Source organism: Lepisosteus oculatus, chromosome 12 (assembly GCF_040954835.1).
Source record: "Lepisosteus oculatus isolate fLepOcu1 chromosome 12, fLepOcu1.hap2, whole genome shotgun sequence".
Taxonomy (NCBI): Eukaryota; Metazoa; Chordata; class Actinopteri; order Semionotiformes; family Lepisosteidae; genus Lepisosteus; species Lepisosteus oculatus.
Window position 1 is genome coordinate 20,771,305 of NC_090707.1, and position 16,598 is coordinate 20,787,902.

At 36.6% G+C, this 16,598-nt stretch overlaps 4 protein-coding genes across 5 annotated transcripts in view; 2 read left to right on the top strand and 2 right to left on the bottom strand.

Annotated features, from left to right (window-relative positions):
* Positions 1–9: 9 nt before the first annotated feature.
* On the bottom strand, positions 10–5,677 carry osgepl1 (O-sialoglycoprotein endopeptidase-like 1). Of its 2 annotated transcripts, XM_015359197.2 has the most exons (7): positions 5,283–5,676; positions 2,603–2,990; positions 1,856–2,060; positions 1,520–1,668; positions 1,021–1,151; positions 619–690; positions 10–332 (listed from the first exon to the last, which is right to left on the bottom strand). In XM_015359197.2, exons 1-7 carry the CDS (start codon positions 5,540–5,542, stop codon positions 248–250), a joined length of 1,290 nt encoding a protein of 429 aa, XP_015214683.1. In that variant the 5' UTR covers positions 5,543–5,676; the 3' UTR covers positions 10–247. The 2 variants fall into 2 exon arrangements, with proteins under 2 accessions (XP_015214683.1, XP_015214684.1); XM_015359198.2 differs by lacking the exon at positions 10–332 and having other exon boundaries at positions 1,005–1,151; positions 5,283–5,677.
* Positions 5,678–5,864: 187 nt separating this feature from the next.
* Positions 5,865–8,362, top strand: adat3 (adenosine deaminase tRNA specific 3). Its single transcript, XM_006636675.3, has 2 exons — positions 5,865–6,018; positions 6,771–8,362. The coding sequence occupies exon 2, from the start codon at positions 6,777–6,779 to the stop codon at positions 7,896–7,898; it is 1,122 nt and encodes a 373-aa protein (XP_006636738.2). The 5' UTR covers positions 5,865–6,018; positions 6,771–6,776; the 3' UTR covers positions 7,899–8,362.
* A 75-nt stretch (positions 8,363–8,437) lies between these two features.
* Positions 8,438–15,575, bottom strand: ormdl1 (ORMDL sphingolipid biosynthesis regulator 1). Its single transcript, XM_006636623.3, has 4 exons — positions 15,429–15,575; positions 12,026–12,205; positions 10,088–10,239; positions 8,438–9,501 (listed from the first exon to the last, which is right to left on the bottom strand). Exons 2-4 carry the CDS (start codon positions 12,197–12,199, stop codon positions 9,366–9,368), a joined length of 462 nt encoding a protein of 153 aa, XP_006636686.1. The 5' UTR covers positions 12,200–12,205; positions 15,429–15,575; the 3' UTR covers positions 8,438–9,365.
* Positions 15,576–15,661: 86 nt separating this feature from the next.
* The window catches only part of pms1 (PMS1 homolog 1, mismatch repair system component), a 32,997-nt gene continuing 32,060 nt past the window's right edge, over positions 15,662–16,598 (top strand). Inside the window, exon 1 of the mRNA XM_006636676.3 lies at positions 15,662–15,884. The gene's annotated coding sequence lies outside the window, so the exon portion shown is untranslated. The remainder of the gene's footprint in view (positions 15,885–16,598) is intronic.

Genomic DNA, 16,598 nt, shown 5'->3' on the forward strand with positions numbered 1-16,598 from the left:
ACAGAAATGTAGTTTTAAGTACAGACATTCTATTATTAAAAAGCATTACAAAACAACCATAAACTCATCTGTATGTCTGTTTCTAGTACATGTTTCAACAATTTGTACAAATTAGAATTCATAAATTGCACATTGAAGCATTAATATACAAAATCAAGCATATTTGAAGGGCCATATAGTACAGAGTTTTGAATGCTTACAAAATCTGCCAGTGAAAAATACTTCTGATTTTTGTAAAAACAACAGCTCAGTCTCTTATCTTCAGTTTCAAGCGTGGAATCTTTATGGCTGCCTCCTTCACTTGTCCTGAAATGTCAGTCCCAAATGAAGCCCTGCAGCACATAAACCACAATACATTAGGCTGATATTCTCACTTATACCTAAAGAATGACTATTTACGAGTTAAGGATATGCTTTAGATGGTCATCCGTAATAAAACAGCAAAGTATTAAACATCAAGTGTCTATATTCTAAATATAGATTTCCTTAAACTTTATATGACAGTCTATTCTGCTCAGGAATCAGTTAGCCATGTCTTTAAACATTTGATGAAAAATGATTCTTCCATTTTCTTCAATCTGCTTTTTATTGTAATTTATGTAAAGCTTTGTGACTTACTTTGGCTCATAGCAGATGTGTTCAATATGATTTAATATTCCTTTTCCCTCTCGGAGTCTCTCTATTCCATTCCTAAAAAACAACAATATTTACTCAGGCTCTAGGTAGAGCAGTACAAAATAATTTAATCTAAAAGCCAACATTAGGAAATAATTGATATCGGAGAATATTATAGCCTCACTTCCATGTTCCACTGGCATACCTGCAGTTAGTCAGACGAAGTGATTTAGGACAGATTAAATCTGTGCTCCATTATTTCATAATCTCACTAGTTCAATTCTATATTATTTTGCCTATGGTGTTCTCATTGTGATTTACTCATATAAAACTTGTTTGGCACAATAATCCTCACAAAATGCAAACTTGCCACAGATAGGCAAACAGACCTTTTGGACTCCTCACCATGCAATCATGACACCGTTGTCTGTGCAAAATTTTGAGGGTGGACAGAGCAAAGTCAAATCGGTTGCATCCGTAACAATTTTCAAAGTCTTTTTGATATATTGATTGCTTGCAACTCCTCCAGAGACAACCTGCAATATGAAATGTTATGAGGAGTCAGATTCACTCTATAAACAATAGTTATCAGAGTCATTAAGACATATATTGGCCTTCATATTTGATAACCAGATATCAGATGCATTTCAAAGAGAATATTTGTTACACCTTAACAGGAATGAACAAATAATGCACATTTTTTATGAAGAGCTTTTAACTAAACACACTCATTGCTTTTAGACACCGTCTATACAAAGTACTGCTAAGAAGACAAAATATAGTCTTCTTTGTAGGACACCTATGATTTTTTTAATTGCTGAACCCCCAATTTATTATTACTTGTTGTTCTTTGAACATACCTAGCTCTGTTCTTCTTTATAATAAATATATTCCACAAACTCACCAGAGTGGGGCTGTTTTGGGGCAACAGTCCCTTGGCTTTACAGAACAGTATCGCACGATGGGTGCGCTTTGCGATATGGGAAGCCACAGTGTGCTGCACTGCAGCAGCAATGTCATTAGCACAGGACAACATCTGACCCATTTGTACACCTGCAATAAAGGCACATCTGTTTAACACCCTTCAGGGACCGAAGCCTTGTTCTGCTTTTCAAATAGGATGTAGTCCACAGCAGGAGTAACCACTCCTGTTACTAATTCAACTAAGAGGTGGCATAAACTAGAAATTTTTCACAAACTGGAGAAATCTCAGGTTTACCACAAAGAAAAGCTTGCTTACCTTCCCCCTCTTCCTTTTTGATAATGACCTGAGTCACTTGGTTCCGAAGACCAGCAAAGGAAAAGTTGCAGTCCAAATGTTGGCCCATGGGTGACTTCAAGTAAAACTTTAGCCTGTCGCCTTGTTTAGCTAAATGCTCAATGGCCTGGCCACCACTTAAAGTGGAGCACTCTGGGTGTTTAATGAGGGATAGTCTTCTTGCTACCTGTCAATGACAACTGGGTTATTCAGTTTAGTGAATAATTTATGAATGTTTCAGCAATGTATATAGGAATAGAGTCAGGGTATAAACATTACCAAAACAGACAAAAGAAAAAACACATCTGAAAAAACATACAGATATTGTTCTGTGTACTTCTACTATTGTATAAATAAATATGCTCTTTTATTTTCCCTTCAGCATGGAATAAACCTTTACCTTTTCCTTTGCAACTTGCTCATGCTGAAGCAAAATATGAATTTCTTAAGTACAAATATTTGTTCACGACAGTAATGTACAGGGGCCACCGATGCTTCATCTTCTTTCCAATAACATAGAAAAACTGCAATGGAGAACATCCAGACAGACCCCTCACAAAGGAAAAGATGAATGTTCTTTATATTTGCCATTAATACTGCATTCTTTGGAAATATTTGAGCTGTTTATCAGTGCAGGTAAGTGGACTTACAGTTTTGAAACCACTTACACAATGCTCAAAAAATCCTCAACAGACCCTTTCTGAGAGCACATTCAAAATTTTTACGTACTTTATCTAAAGTGTCTCCTGGCGCTTCATCCAGTGATTGTCCCAGGAGAAGAAAGTCATCGATTCCATTAGCCACTGCCAGTAGACAGTGACCCCCAGACACCAGGAGCACGAGGAATGGGAACTGGACAGAGTGAATCATTCTGACAGTCAGTGCATGGGCTTCCATGTGGTGGATTGGGATGAATGGCTTTTTATACTGCTGTACGAATTTCAGACTGTACTCCAGGCCCACCCCGAGGCTCAGTGCTAGACCCGGTTTTACTGTGGTTGCAACAGCAGATAGCTCGTTTGGTGTAACTCCACTCATGGCCAAGGCCTGCTGGATCACTGTCGTTATGTGTTCCCTGTGCAGTCGTTGGGCCACTGTTGGAATGATCCCACCTGTTCTAAAGCAAAATATACACATGCATACAAATGACACCACTATTACTATTGCACATATTGTTACACCACAGTTTTGACCTGTAAACCATATTTAATACAGAAAGGAAATCTGAAGTAAGAAATGAGGGGGAAGGTGAATTTGTATTTAAAAAAATTCTGATTTACAAAGTTTTGTTATGGTGTATATGTAGTTACATAGTAAGAATAAAATGATATTATATAGAACCTATAAAAGTAATCATCTCAAAGCACTTTACAAAAATTGGCAAAAAAGCATAAAACATCACAAAATGTGTTTCTATAAAAGTTGGTTTTCAGGCTGGATTAAAAAGCACCCAATGTGGGACAGTCACTGATGTCTTTTAAGATAGTGGTCCAGAGCTTAGGAGCCATAGAAGGTCCTGTCACCCACAGAGTGTAGACGAACAATAGAAACACCCAGTAAACCAGAATCTCATGAGTGAAGGTTGCGTTGAGGGGAGTGAACAGATAACATATTGGCTAGATGCTGACTAGTTATACCATGTACATCCTTGATTGTGAGTAAGAAGAATTTTACAATCATCTTGAAACCTGGATTTTAAAACCATACTTGTGTGATGTGCACATGTGTGACATAGTTATTTCCAAATATGCTGTCATATCCTTGTAGGTATAGAGACTCTTCCGTGCAAGGCTTTGCAATACTCCAATCTTTGCATGTACAAACACATAAACCAGTTACAGACACACACAGAAAGTAGCCTGGGAATTTTTCTAAAAAAAAACAGACATTTATACAGTATTCTGCCCATGAGGTCTCAAAGTCCATCCAGAATTAAGGATCCCCATCAAAATCTTGCGTGAAACTCAAGCACAGTGCTGTCAACTGACAATTGTTACAGCACTGGTTTTATGTACCTGATGGGAACAATGACCTCTGTCTTTTCACAATTATGATGCAAAACATTTTGTTGCATCTAAACATTTATTACAGAAATGTAATTGGAGAGTACTGAAACTTGGTATCAGGATTAGTCTGGACATAAAATGAATTATATTCTGCATAGAAATGATAATTCAAACCATGTAATTTTAATGTTTAACTTAGAGTAAGCATATAAATATTAAACAGGAAATGGCTCATTTCTAATTCTACTTCATTTCAATTCCTGTGTAACACCAGACTAACCAACCAAACACGAGACCTAAAACCACCAAGAGAAAAATTCAAAGCTTATCAAGGAAAGAATTAATCCGCTACGTCTAAAAGAATAAAGACCATCCAAAATCAATAGCCATGAAGAAAGAATAAGAATATTTAACAAGAACAGTTTCAATGCTAGTGTATATAGTTTTTTTTAAATCCAGACTGAAACAGTTTGTAAAATGTACAGTGAGACCACCAGTTGCACTGCAAGAGCATGTTCTAATATTTCACAAGAAAAGGCAAAGCTGATGTGTGTCAGAAATTATTAAGACCACTAGGTCTGGTGGGTACAGTACCTGGTGTAACTGTAGTGCACTGGATGTCAGGAAATCATTTCTGAGGTTATTAGCAGGAAGGGTCATAGAGCAGAGAAACAGAAGTGCAATAAAACAAAGGGAATGAGTGGAGACAAGGACAACACAGTGGAGGAGAGGTTAGCATTGCTGCCTCGCAGTGCTGGGACCCTGGATCCAATTCTGGACCTGTGGTGCTATCTATGTGGAGTTTGTATGTTTCCCTGTAGGTGATCCAGTTTCCTTACAATACTGATGGGTTAATTGGATTCTGTGAATATTGACACTAATGTACATGTGTGTGTTTGTGTCTGTCCATTGGACTGGCATCTCGTCCAGGATGTACCATGTGTTGTGTTTGTTGCTTGCCTGGATAGGGTCAGGCTCCCCTGTGACCCTGGATTACAAGAAGCAGTTAGAAAATGAATGTAATGGGGAACAGAAGACGGATTTTATATGTGATGCCACTTGAGTATGACGTGCAGGAAGTGAGCTGCAAAAAGTGAGAAAAAGGAGAACCAGAAAAGTTAGGCATACAAGCAAGCAGTGCTCTATGCAAGAGTTGAGAATTGGTAATGGTTTATATATAAGCTTAGTTTAAATAGAAAAACATTACATACAAATTATAGTGGAAATTATTGTTTTCATTAATATTTTATCATATTTTATGAAGAATTTTTTTGTTTTTATGTGTAATTCTATTGGTAATAGATGGGTAAAATCCCTTCTTTAGGCAACTTTTGAAATGAGAAATTGTTCAGTTGACAGCCTGTGTCAATTGTTTCAAGGTCAGAATAAGGTGATGCACCTACTTCAAATGCACTTCTTTCTGAGAATATAAAGATTCTCCGAGGACTGAACCGGTCTCATCCATCACGGCGGCTCCTGTGTCATCACAGCTGGTTTCTACACCTAAAACGACTCGATGGTGGCTAACCGTACGAATACATGTAGTTCTGTATGAAGCCCAAGAAAGCACTTCTTTTAGTTTCCATTGATGAGGTTCAGTAACAGTAGCTCTTTGAAAAGCCAAGCCACACAATCGTGCACCGAAACAAGATAACAGTGACATGAGTTATATAATATAACATACGCTACTCATTATTTTAATACGACCGTGACTATTTCTTTTCTCCGATCCTTAATTCCATTAATTCTCACAACCTCTCATGCGTCCAGCGGCAATTAGTCCCCCGTGTAAATATTTCCCATTAGAAACAAACACCGAAATGCGCGTTCCATTTGCGTTGCCTGTACTGTTTTTAGAATTTTCAAATAAATATATTGACCATCCGACGTAATTTTATGATAGGTTCTTTTTTAACTAAAAATCATCCGAAAGTTAGGAGCGGAAAATTAATACTATACAGGAACCAAAGATGTGTACCAATTGTTGCCGGAAGGGCACATTATACACGTGCAACAGTGAGAACGTGAAAGGGATTGTAGCCATAAAATACATCTACTTTTTGAAATTATGACCTCTTTTTTTGATTTTCTGTGTTGAATCCGTTTCGGTATTGCTTTTTGTTTTTAGGGTGTATATAGGTAAGTTAATGGTAAAACTGAAAAAAGCTTCTACAAACAATTTTTAAACTCGTACTTCGTAGGAGCATCTGAACAGCAATTGCATATTACATTTTATTATTTAAATTGAAACTTGTTTATAACCCTTTAGACTTAATATAATGTTTGTGTTAATTGAATTTGTAATAAAAAACGTTTTAGATTTAGTTGAGATTTGAAGACGTTAAGACTAAATATTTTGTATGTGCATATTTATAAACTTATACTGGGTCTTATGGTACATTATAAGTATTTTTGTCTTACGTGAAATTATTTTATAGAAGTTTAATTTTTAGTGTCTACGTAGTACAGGAACTATATAGGAGAAAGACGGTAATGACAAAATATGAGGTTTTATTCGTTGTTAAAATAACATTTGCTGAAGTTTAGAAAAAGGATCCCGTGATTTGAACTAAACATAAATTTGTAAAATGCAGCATTTTAGATATTTTTTAGGACATCAGTATATATTACCATTTACATAAACATAAATATACAATATGATAAGCCCAGTTGTGTTGTTTTTAAATTTAAGGCAAAAATGGGCTTTGTCCATGACTCAGTCGTGAAATTGGTCTACATGTAAAGAAAATTCCTTTGGCAGATTGTAGATATTCATATCGGGATTTTATAAAGGAAGAAAGTCAGCAAACTCTCAGCATAATGTACTGCTTCCTTGCCCAACATTTTGCATTTCTGCTTCTTAAGAGTTTAAGCATCCCTTGTTTTGACAGGTTTTAATGGAACCACAGTGCAAACGCAGAAAAACAGAAGGTGAAGTGATGGCCTGGGCCATCTTACCTGTTCTTTCTGATGAGCAGTCCCAAGACATTGATTTACTGGAAGCCTATGCTGTGCCTATTCTTGATAAGAGAGAAACCTCTCGTCTTGTGAAGGAGCTGAGTGCCATATACCCCTTACAAGGCCTGAACCATATTAAGAGGGTACGTGCATGCAAAGACAAAGAAAGCCCACATCCTTTGGAAATGATTTTGTGTCTGGCGAGAGATATTGGACACAGTCGAAAAAACCAAGAGCTGTCTATCTCTGCTCTTTTGTCTAATGCCACTGTGGACAGCAGGGGTTTAGGTGAACCATTTATAGTGAAAATACCAGCATGTCCTCCTTTGACTAGACCTCAGTTTGAAAAAGCCAGCAGGCACTGGCCCACTTCCTTCCATGAAGACAAACAGGTTACAGTGGCACTGAATGGGGAGCTGTTTACTGCTGCTCAGAAAACAAAGATGGAGACGTACATGAAGTTGGCTATTACAGCAGCAAAAATCGGACAAGGAGAAGGCATGGAAGCTGTAGGTGCTGTTGTTGTTGATCCGGAGGAGGAGAGAGTCCTTGCTGTGGGCCATGACTGCAGGAATAGTCCTCACCCTTTGCTTCATGCTGTTATGGTATGCATTGACCTTGTGGCACATGGCCAAGGTGGTGGGGCTTATAGTTATGATAAGTACACTGCCTGTTGTTTCTTTAAAGTAGATAACTCGAAAGATCAGGCTAAAAGTAGCTGTCTGCCCTCCAAGGACATGTATATCTCAGAGCAGTCAAAGGAGAGTGGGTTGCCATATATTTGCACTGGTTATGATCTGTATGTAACAAGAGAACCATGTGTAATGTGTGCAATGGCTCTGGTTCACTCTAGAATACAGAGGGTCTTCTATGGAACTGCATCATTAGATGGAGCGTTAGGAACCAAATACAAAATTCATACCCAGAAAGATCTGAATCACCGTTTTGAAGTTTTTAAAGGAATTATGGAACAGGATTGTGTAAAGCTCACTACATTGCATCAATTAAATCATGTTCCAGTAGACTCACTGGATATGGATTTGGTTTTGGAGACATTGTAACCAATTCTGTGCTAGATTTGAGTTAACAACTTTCACATTTCTGTTAAATCATATAGAGAGATGCAGATGCACAAAAAACAGGTGTAAGTTTGCTAGGTAGGATGTGTTACTGCTGTGAAGTCACTGTATTTTTTAAAGATGAAACATTTTTTAGAAACTCATTTTTAAGCCCTTTGGTATGGACCCAATTGAAGTTATATTCTTTTTCAAATGTATGAATGTGCATGTTTCTTTTTTGTCTCTTAGAATAATGAGTTATTTAGAACTAAAATCTTTTTTTAACTGTTACTTATTTTGTTTTATCCAGTGAATAGTAAAACAGTTTGTCTATTTCTGTCTAAGTTTTCTTTTCTAAGTAATCTTAGAAAGAGGCTGTTCTTAAATGTATAGTGACTCTTAACAGAACAAACCAAAGTGCCTGAGACTGATGCCTCTTTACAAAAATAAAATTATTCATAACCATACTTCTTTGGATGCCATATTTTATGTAATGAGTCCATATTCAGCAGAGCTTTACCATAAACAAAGAAATACACTAATTTCTTGAAGGGCACAAATGATTTTATTGTCATAAGTAAACAGGCTGTTGAAAAGCTCCAAGAACACCTTGGATGAGCAGACCTGCAAGGGCTAGCTGCCTCAGCAATAACGAAGAGCTTTAAAAAGGTCCATAAACATGTCTTACAAACATACAGCCACATAAGTTTCAAAAATACAACATTTTCAGTTAAAGTCTTCTGAAAGAACAGTGCTTTAAAAGAAATCTTGAATCCAAGTTCACCCTTAAGAATTGAAACTTATAGTCTTACACAAAACTAAAAATTTGCTTACATTGTTCTGTAGACAGAAAATGTATTTTTTTAAATTTTCTAACAATGTGTACAGACAATTCAGTCAGTGGAAAAAAAAAACATGCAAAACAAATTGTTTCCTCCATAATTTAAGCCCTAATGAGCAAAGTAACAACATTAAATAAAAACAGCATCATCTTAAGTTGAATCACAGGCCCTTATTCAAATGAACAAATGATCTGTAAAAAGTATATTTTCCGTGGCTTGTGGGCAGAGTGCCTCTCTCAAAGATTAATCTGAATGGACTCTTCAGTACCAGCACCATTCTGGATGCAGTGGGCAAAGACCCCAAGCAACAAACACTACACTTCATGAAAATGCTTCAAGTCTAAGAACGGGGCCTGCCCAGTTCTTTAAAGAAATCCAGCGTTAAATAGTCATTTAAGTTAGTAATGCACATGTAAGTGCAGTAATGCATTTGCCTCTTACAAAGTCCCTGACATGTTTTTTCCAAATGCATTTAAAGAATGAAAGTGGCAAATAGACACTGTACAAAACTGCTTAGTACACACTACTGGGGTACAATGTACAGCAGGTTACCAATTCATCTCGCCATGTAAAAACAATATCTAATTGGAGCATTGGTCACAAAATGGCAACTTTTAGACACTCCAGTTTAATATTTGTTGATGCCAAAGATTCGGACTCCATGTAACTGCGGCAATTTTGGGATAAGCACACTTAAAAGAGAAGCTGTGTTTATAATAAAGTGTGCTGTATCATACTTTGTGTAGAAGCTGGCCAGAAAATATCTGTAAAATTAAAGAAAAGGCAAAAAGTCAGAAAAACTCATTAGTTTAAAGAAATCACTCTGAAGCCTTTTTTCTTGATTACATGATTGCATCCAGATGAAAACTATAAAATCAATTATTCTAAATAACAATGAGAAAGATCATCCGACGACAATTCTACTTTTTGTTTAGTCAATTATGTCCTCTCTTCTTTTAACAGTTACATGTAAACTATCATCTGTTAAGTCTAGGGTGAGTTAAATATGCAATAAAGTAACCTTAGAAAGAGGCTATAGTTAACTGTATAGTGGCTGCAACAGAACAAGTCCGTGCCCAAGACTGATCCCTGTTCAAAAAAATAAAATTATTTATAACCACTACTTCGTTGGGGTAACCCTACACCCTACAATTCACACAAAATGTGTCAGCCCAGCAGTGCTGGAGCCATAGTTAATACTATTTTTGTTTTGTGTATAAAAATGTATTTGGGATTTAAAGTCAAATCAATCATTCACGAACTGGTCAGATTTAAAAAAAAAAGATTCATTCAGTTGAGATCTAATTCAAAAGCAGAAGTATGCTATGAATTAAAAACAAAACATCTTACAGTATAATTGGTGAGATGGTGAAGAACTTTCTTGAGGATGTGAACTGCACTCCATAGTCCAGCTGCTCCCAGTGTGTAAGTAACCTGGCTTTACCCTGATCTGGTGTCTCAAATGGTGTGCCTTTAACTGCATGCAGAAACACGTACATCCCCTAAGAATAAAGATTTCAAGCAGGTCAGTTACATTTTCAATCTGGAAAGAACACCACACTACAGGAAAGGGAAAGAGGGGAATACATTCAAGAAATATGGAGGAGATATAATTTCTGAACAGTTTTTCTTTTCATGTTTGACAAGTTCACTTGATTGCAGATTTCGAGGACAGCATTAGTATTCTACAAGATTATTCCTATATCCCCACTACATGTACAGTATAGCTTACTTTCTGAAAATTCTGGCATACTCTACCACCATCTCAAACATGGATTATCAAGTGGAAAGAATCAATTTCCATTCGCATTAGTCCTGAGAATCTTGTCTGCAAGTCCTCAATGGTCATGTCTTGTAAGATTGCTTGATACAGACTAACCCTGAGGTGGACTTTACAGCAACTTGACTGCCTTAGTCAAGAAAAATGTAATCTAATTTAAGAAGTTTTAAGAAAGGGGTGTTTTAAGGAAAATATGGTACTAGGTATAATCAATTTCTGTAATTAAATTTGCAAACAACTCAGAAACCAGACAAGGCTGAAAAATAACAACATTAATCTTGCATATTTCCTGAACTGTGATAAGAAAGAGAAGGAAGTTAATTAGAACTCTGCTGTAGGACAGAAATTGAAAGTGATAATTGTAGTCATCCTGATAGCCAACCAGAGATAAGGACTACGACAGAAAATCTCTCTCCTTAAGCCTCATTCCTTAGAGGAAGGGGGTCCTTTTAGGTTATTTTTTATCTCGGTTATACATTTGTAAAGTCATTTTGAACAGTATTGGTTTACGTCAAAGGAAGAGCATTCAAAATATTTTAAATATTGAGTCAACATATAAGTGGATGTTACCACAAATAAAAGCATACTGTCTGCAATACATTTTATTTGACTTTTTTCCCCAAGTAAATAATAACTAATACTGTACATAGAGATGCTAGGCCTTTCCAGAAATATTCAGTATTTTTTTTTTTTTAAGTTTTGGTGCATTTTATGCCATTATGACAAGTTTACTAGAATTGTGTCAAGATTCTTTTTTTTTTTGGAACATCAATACACCAGTAAATGTGTCCTTCAATTTCAGTTTTACAACACCACGTTGCACAGATCAAATTGTATTTGCCCCCGTGAGAATGAGAGTTAAATATGTTTGGTATATGTTTTTCTACTTAGTAAATGGTGCATGTCATGCAAAGTTGCAGGAGTTAACCTTGATGTTTTAAAAATGACAGATTCCTAACAATGGTGTTAATGTATTGAGGAAATATCCTTTGTTCCACAGCAACAGCTGCACCACATTACTCTCAAGATAAAAACAACAAGGATTTCACTTGGCATAAAATGACACAGGTTTGTAGCACATGCCCTGTAGACAGCATTAAGGTCACATAAGCAGGAAGATAAATACTAAAGGATAAGACAAAGACATCCACCTTTATATAGTCACAATTACATACTCATGTTAGTCCCAGAGGAAGTGACTTAACTTCCTACCGTTTTCTATTGAATTACTAAAAACTGGACAAATCAACTTCATTTTAAGGACTCTTATCACATTAGGTCTTATACAATACACTACTAAACCAATACATCCATCCATCTTCAAACTGCTTCATCCAGTTCAGGGGAGCTGGCAAAACAGAGGCTGTACCAGCAAACACTACACTAATGTGCTTCCTTAAAATGAAGTAAAACTGACAATAAAACACTAAAGGGCACCATTAATTTAATATAATCAAGTGTGTGTGTGTTAACAAACCAGAAGGTTGGAGCACTGAAGTTAGACTCACCAAATTGTGTATCACATTTGTTAGGGTCCACACTACTGGTACACTGAAGAAAGGAATGCTGAGTAGCACAATGTGAAGCATTCCAACACCAAGGGCATATGTCAGCCAGATTCCCCGACTGTTCATCACTCTTGTGTTGGGGTTCACTTCACTGTGAGCAACGCCTACATTCATTTTGATCTGCAAAAGGCAAAAGTCAAATAAAAGACCGCTGCAAGTTTGATTTATTAAACAGTTCTCTATAATGACTTTGGAATTCTCTGAACTCGCAAATAATAGTGAAAAGAGCTTTAGACTATAGACTAGTTGAATTTGAAGACCGTGTTGTAGACAAAAAAGCTTTTATTGTGTTAATCTTTTGTACTGCAAAATGTTGTACTGCTGCATAGTCCAGGCCATACAATATACCCTTTAGTTCACTAACCACAATGTCTGAGGGCAAGGGGCAAATGTTTTGCACCCCACAATTCTGAATACTTTCAATTATTAATACACAGAGAACCTTCTTTTGCTTTCAGATCTTTTGAACCCCCAAAATTCTTTTAGATTTAAACTTCTACCAAAACACAAACTTTTATTGACTTTCTCTTCCTTGGTTATAATAAGTGTGGCAATAATAGCATAACATACAGTACCATTATATAACTTGGCACAATACACTTTCATTAACATTACAGTTACCTACATTGCAATGCAATATTGGAGTCTGATTTATTTAATATAGTGGCTTCAGATTCCACGAAACATACCATAAAACTGAGGAATTAATAAATGAATATTACTAATTCCTCTGTTTCATGGTATGGTTCTAAAATTGGTGTTACAGCCTTGATATTAGTGGAAAATTGACTGCATACTTCAACCTAGACCCAAAACAAGTGTGCAGTTTGGATGTGGAAACCATTCCATTCTTTTTCTGGCCTTGAAGTATACAGATCAATATACAACAGTAAAAGCAGCAGTGTAATATACTTGCTTGACACTTGAAATTTGGGTTAAACATTTGTAACTAGAAGACCTTAAAGATATTTCACAGTTTTTCATTACAGGGATGCTGAAAGAACTGTTTCTTTGTATGGGTAGATTTTTGCAAAGCAAAATTTAATTAAAACAGTACACCAACTGACACTAACTAAGGTTAACAGCAACATACACTTTCTTTCATTGAACTAAAGTGAAAATTGTTCATGTTAATGGTCCTTACAAACTGTTCTTATTTTTTTTCCCCACTGTACACACTGTTTTTCCTACAGGTCACTGCAGTATAATCAGCTCTCCTTCCAAATGTACAATTTTTCATCTCTTCATCCATCCATTTTCTAACCACTTCTTCCAATCCAGGGTCACGAGCAAGCCAGAGCCCGTACCAGCAAGCAAAGGCTGTAAGGCAGGGTACACCCTGGATGAGACATCAATCCATCACAGGGCACACAGAAACAAACACAGACGCACACATTCACTCCAGGGCAAGTTTCGCCAGAAGCCAATTAATCTATTCGTATGTCTTTGATCTGCGGGAGGAAACCCCAGCAATTGGATGAAACCCACACAAACCTGGATGGAACATACAAACTCCACACAGACAACACCCCAGATCCGTAACTGGTCCCAGTGCTGTAAGGCACCAATGCCAATCACTGCGACACCATGTCACCTTCATCTCTTCAATAAAAGAGAAACAATTCTGTTGACACAAATACATGTCCCCAATCCTTTTAATTTACTATAGCATTGTGATACTATACAATTAAAAAGACCAGTGATTAAGTTGTAGCAAATAAACGACTAACAGGTAGAATTAAGGTACAAGATTGGGTTGATTGTTCTAATAACTGGCTTTTGAAGAAACTACATCGACCTTTATATGCTGAGGGACTGAAATAATGGTTAGAAAATTAGTCTAAATTATTACACTAAATAGACTAAAAATTATTACTTATAAAACACCTCGAAGTATAATGACAAGTATTAACATTTCCTGTACTTACTAGTTGTATAGCTATCTAACCAAGAGCTTAAGTGAAAAAAACCCCCAGCAAAGGCAATAGTCTAAACTCCGTACAGTCAAGGTTATTTTGCCATAATAAACTCATACTAGTACTTCAGCAATGCTACCGCTCATTAGGAATTTATGTTAATAAAAAACGTTTACTGAAACGTTTCTTCATTGACAAATTCCTACAGGGGAAAACAAAGCAAAGCGTGTTTAAGGAAAAGTAAGAAAGCACATATATTTGCAGTGAAAGAGTATAAACTCCTCCAAACCTTGTCCTTCGTTTAATATAACTACTATTAAGAATCCCCAATAATGGTGCGAACTCTCCCCTTGAAATCGGGTTTTGCTCGCGTTGTTTCACAATGGCAAAGCAATGGGTAATCTATCACGTGTTTTATTACACTGAAGATTTGCCAAAATGTTTAATAACTGTTTTTTTCCCCACCTCTATCCCAATTGGAATTTATACTTGCACAAGTCAGAATGCGTTACTGATATCGTCTGGTTGTTATAAAGTTCAAGGTTGCATAACTACGCAGATTCTGCAAACTCAAGATAGCACTTTTAAATTATGTTTTTCCCATTTTTTCTCGGAGATATAAAGAGAAAGGCAACTGGCGTGCTTGTGCTCTTCAGATAATAATCGCATTTAACTGTAAAGCTACCCGCGCACGTAAATCAGACCATAAGGCAGAGCTAGTAAAGCATCTATGCAAATCAAGCACTGGCGGCCGGTTATCTCTCGTCTTTTACTGTTGTCACACTGTATACAAAACAAAGAAAAGACACAGAACTAGAGCACCAAGACAGTGGAATTAAAGCTATCCGTTCTGAAAACCGTAGATCACGGTAAAGAGAAGAATACAGAATGATGTTGTTGTTACCCCGTTATCACGCAGGTTACAAAATGCGTTTAGGTGGTTCAAAGTTCATGTAAGCTCTCGAAAATTTGCCCACCTTAATACCGCAGCAAACTAATATATATGTCAAACAGAACGTAGGCAACCCATTTAACAATAAGGATAGCAAGATCATTAAAACACAAGACACAAAAAACACCTAATTTTAATCTAATCTATTTGCACGTAACAGTAAACCGTTTTCAGATTGTTCCAGCGTGTCCTTCACAATAAAAACACACGCTTACTTGATGCAACCACATATATCTCTCCTAACCGAACAGGTCCCCGTATCGAGTTATAATCAGTTATAATTAAAGAAACATATTTCGTGACCCATTAGACTACGTTTTCTAGGCTGCGTTTTTCCACCAAAGAGACACTTAACTGCAACACCAGTTGAATTTTACTACTCCAGAAAAATCTAGGTCACCGCTGAAAGCACGAGTAAACTTCAAAATATATAATCGTGCACATCCCTACTTTTCTACTAAAAGTTTCTACTTACATGATCGCCTAATAAAATAACGTCTTCTTTAAGGAAAATAATCAGTGTAGAACGTAAATGAAACCACCAATCCTCCCCCACTCCAATGATGTTGTCTGTAGTTTTGCTCACTCAAAAAAAAATCTCACAACTCGGAAGTGGAGGGGCAAGATCCGAGTGACTGACATTTCCCTTTACCAATGGCAAAATAAAATACGGCGGAGGCGCACAGGCGCACATTTGGGGGCTGGGTTTCCGCTAACTTGGAGGCAGGACAATTTGAAAATGGAAGATGTCGTTTGTGTGTATGAGGCTTCTGAAGTGTTGTCTGATTATGTTAGAGCAATGTAGTAATCGAGAGTAACGAAACTCAGCTGACATTGTTGCATTGAAAGATACCGATCGTTTGATTTGATTTGTTTTGCAAAGAAGGGTTGGATTTAACAGACGTGGCTACCGTATCCATCTTCCTACTAGGTGTGTGTAAATTAACTGAATAAAATATAGTTTCTAGAGCAATTAGAAAGTTATTATGTTGTAAACGCAACGTGAGGCGATTCAGTTTGATAAAGTCAAGTGTGGTTCAGTGTAGAAGTCGATTGATAGTTCCCTATGATTAATGTCATTTGGAATTTTTGTAGCAAAAAGTATTGATGCTTCTGCAGATCCAATATCTAATCTTCGTGTTTTTGTTTTCTAGATTAGAATTAATTGATTCTACATTATCTTTAGGCTGTAGTGGTACTTTAGCTAGTCAAATGAGCTTTTCAAAAGCATGATTTTAGTGCAGAAAAACATTTTAAAAGCAATCTGTAAGTAAAAAGACACTAAAATATATAACTGCAACAAAGCAACAATGTTATCAGGAATTCGTTTTTTGGAGCGGGTGCACTAACATTTTTATTAAACAGACATGACATGGGTAACTTTATTGTGCTGGTTAACAATTTTTATCAACAGGGGGTCTACTGTAAAGATCAGAGGATGATAGCATGTGTTTACTGATGAAAGGAGTATGAGCTGTACAAATAAAGTTCATGATTTGCAAAAAGTTGCAGATGCTGTCTTGTGGGATCCAGACCAATTGTTCTAGAGCCTGGATAAAGCAGCTTCTTTCAGCCTGAATCTCTGAACCTAGATGTGACGCATCATCCTGCAAATGTTCAATAGGGTTCAAGTCTGGCGAGCAAG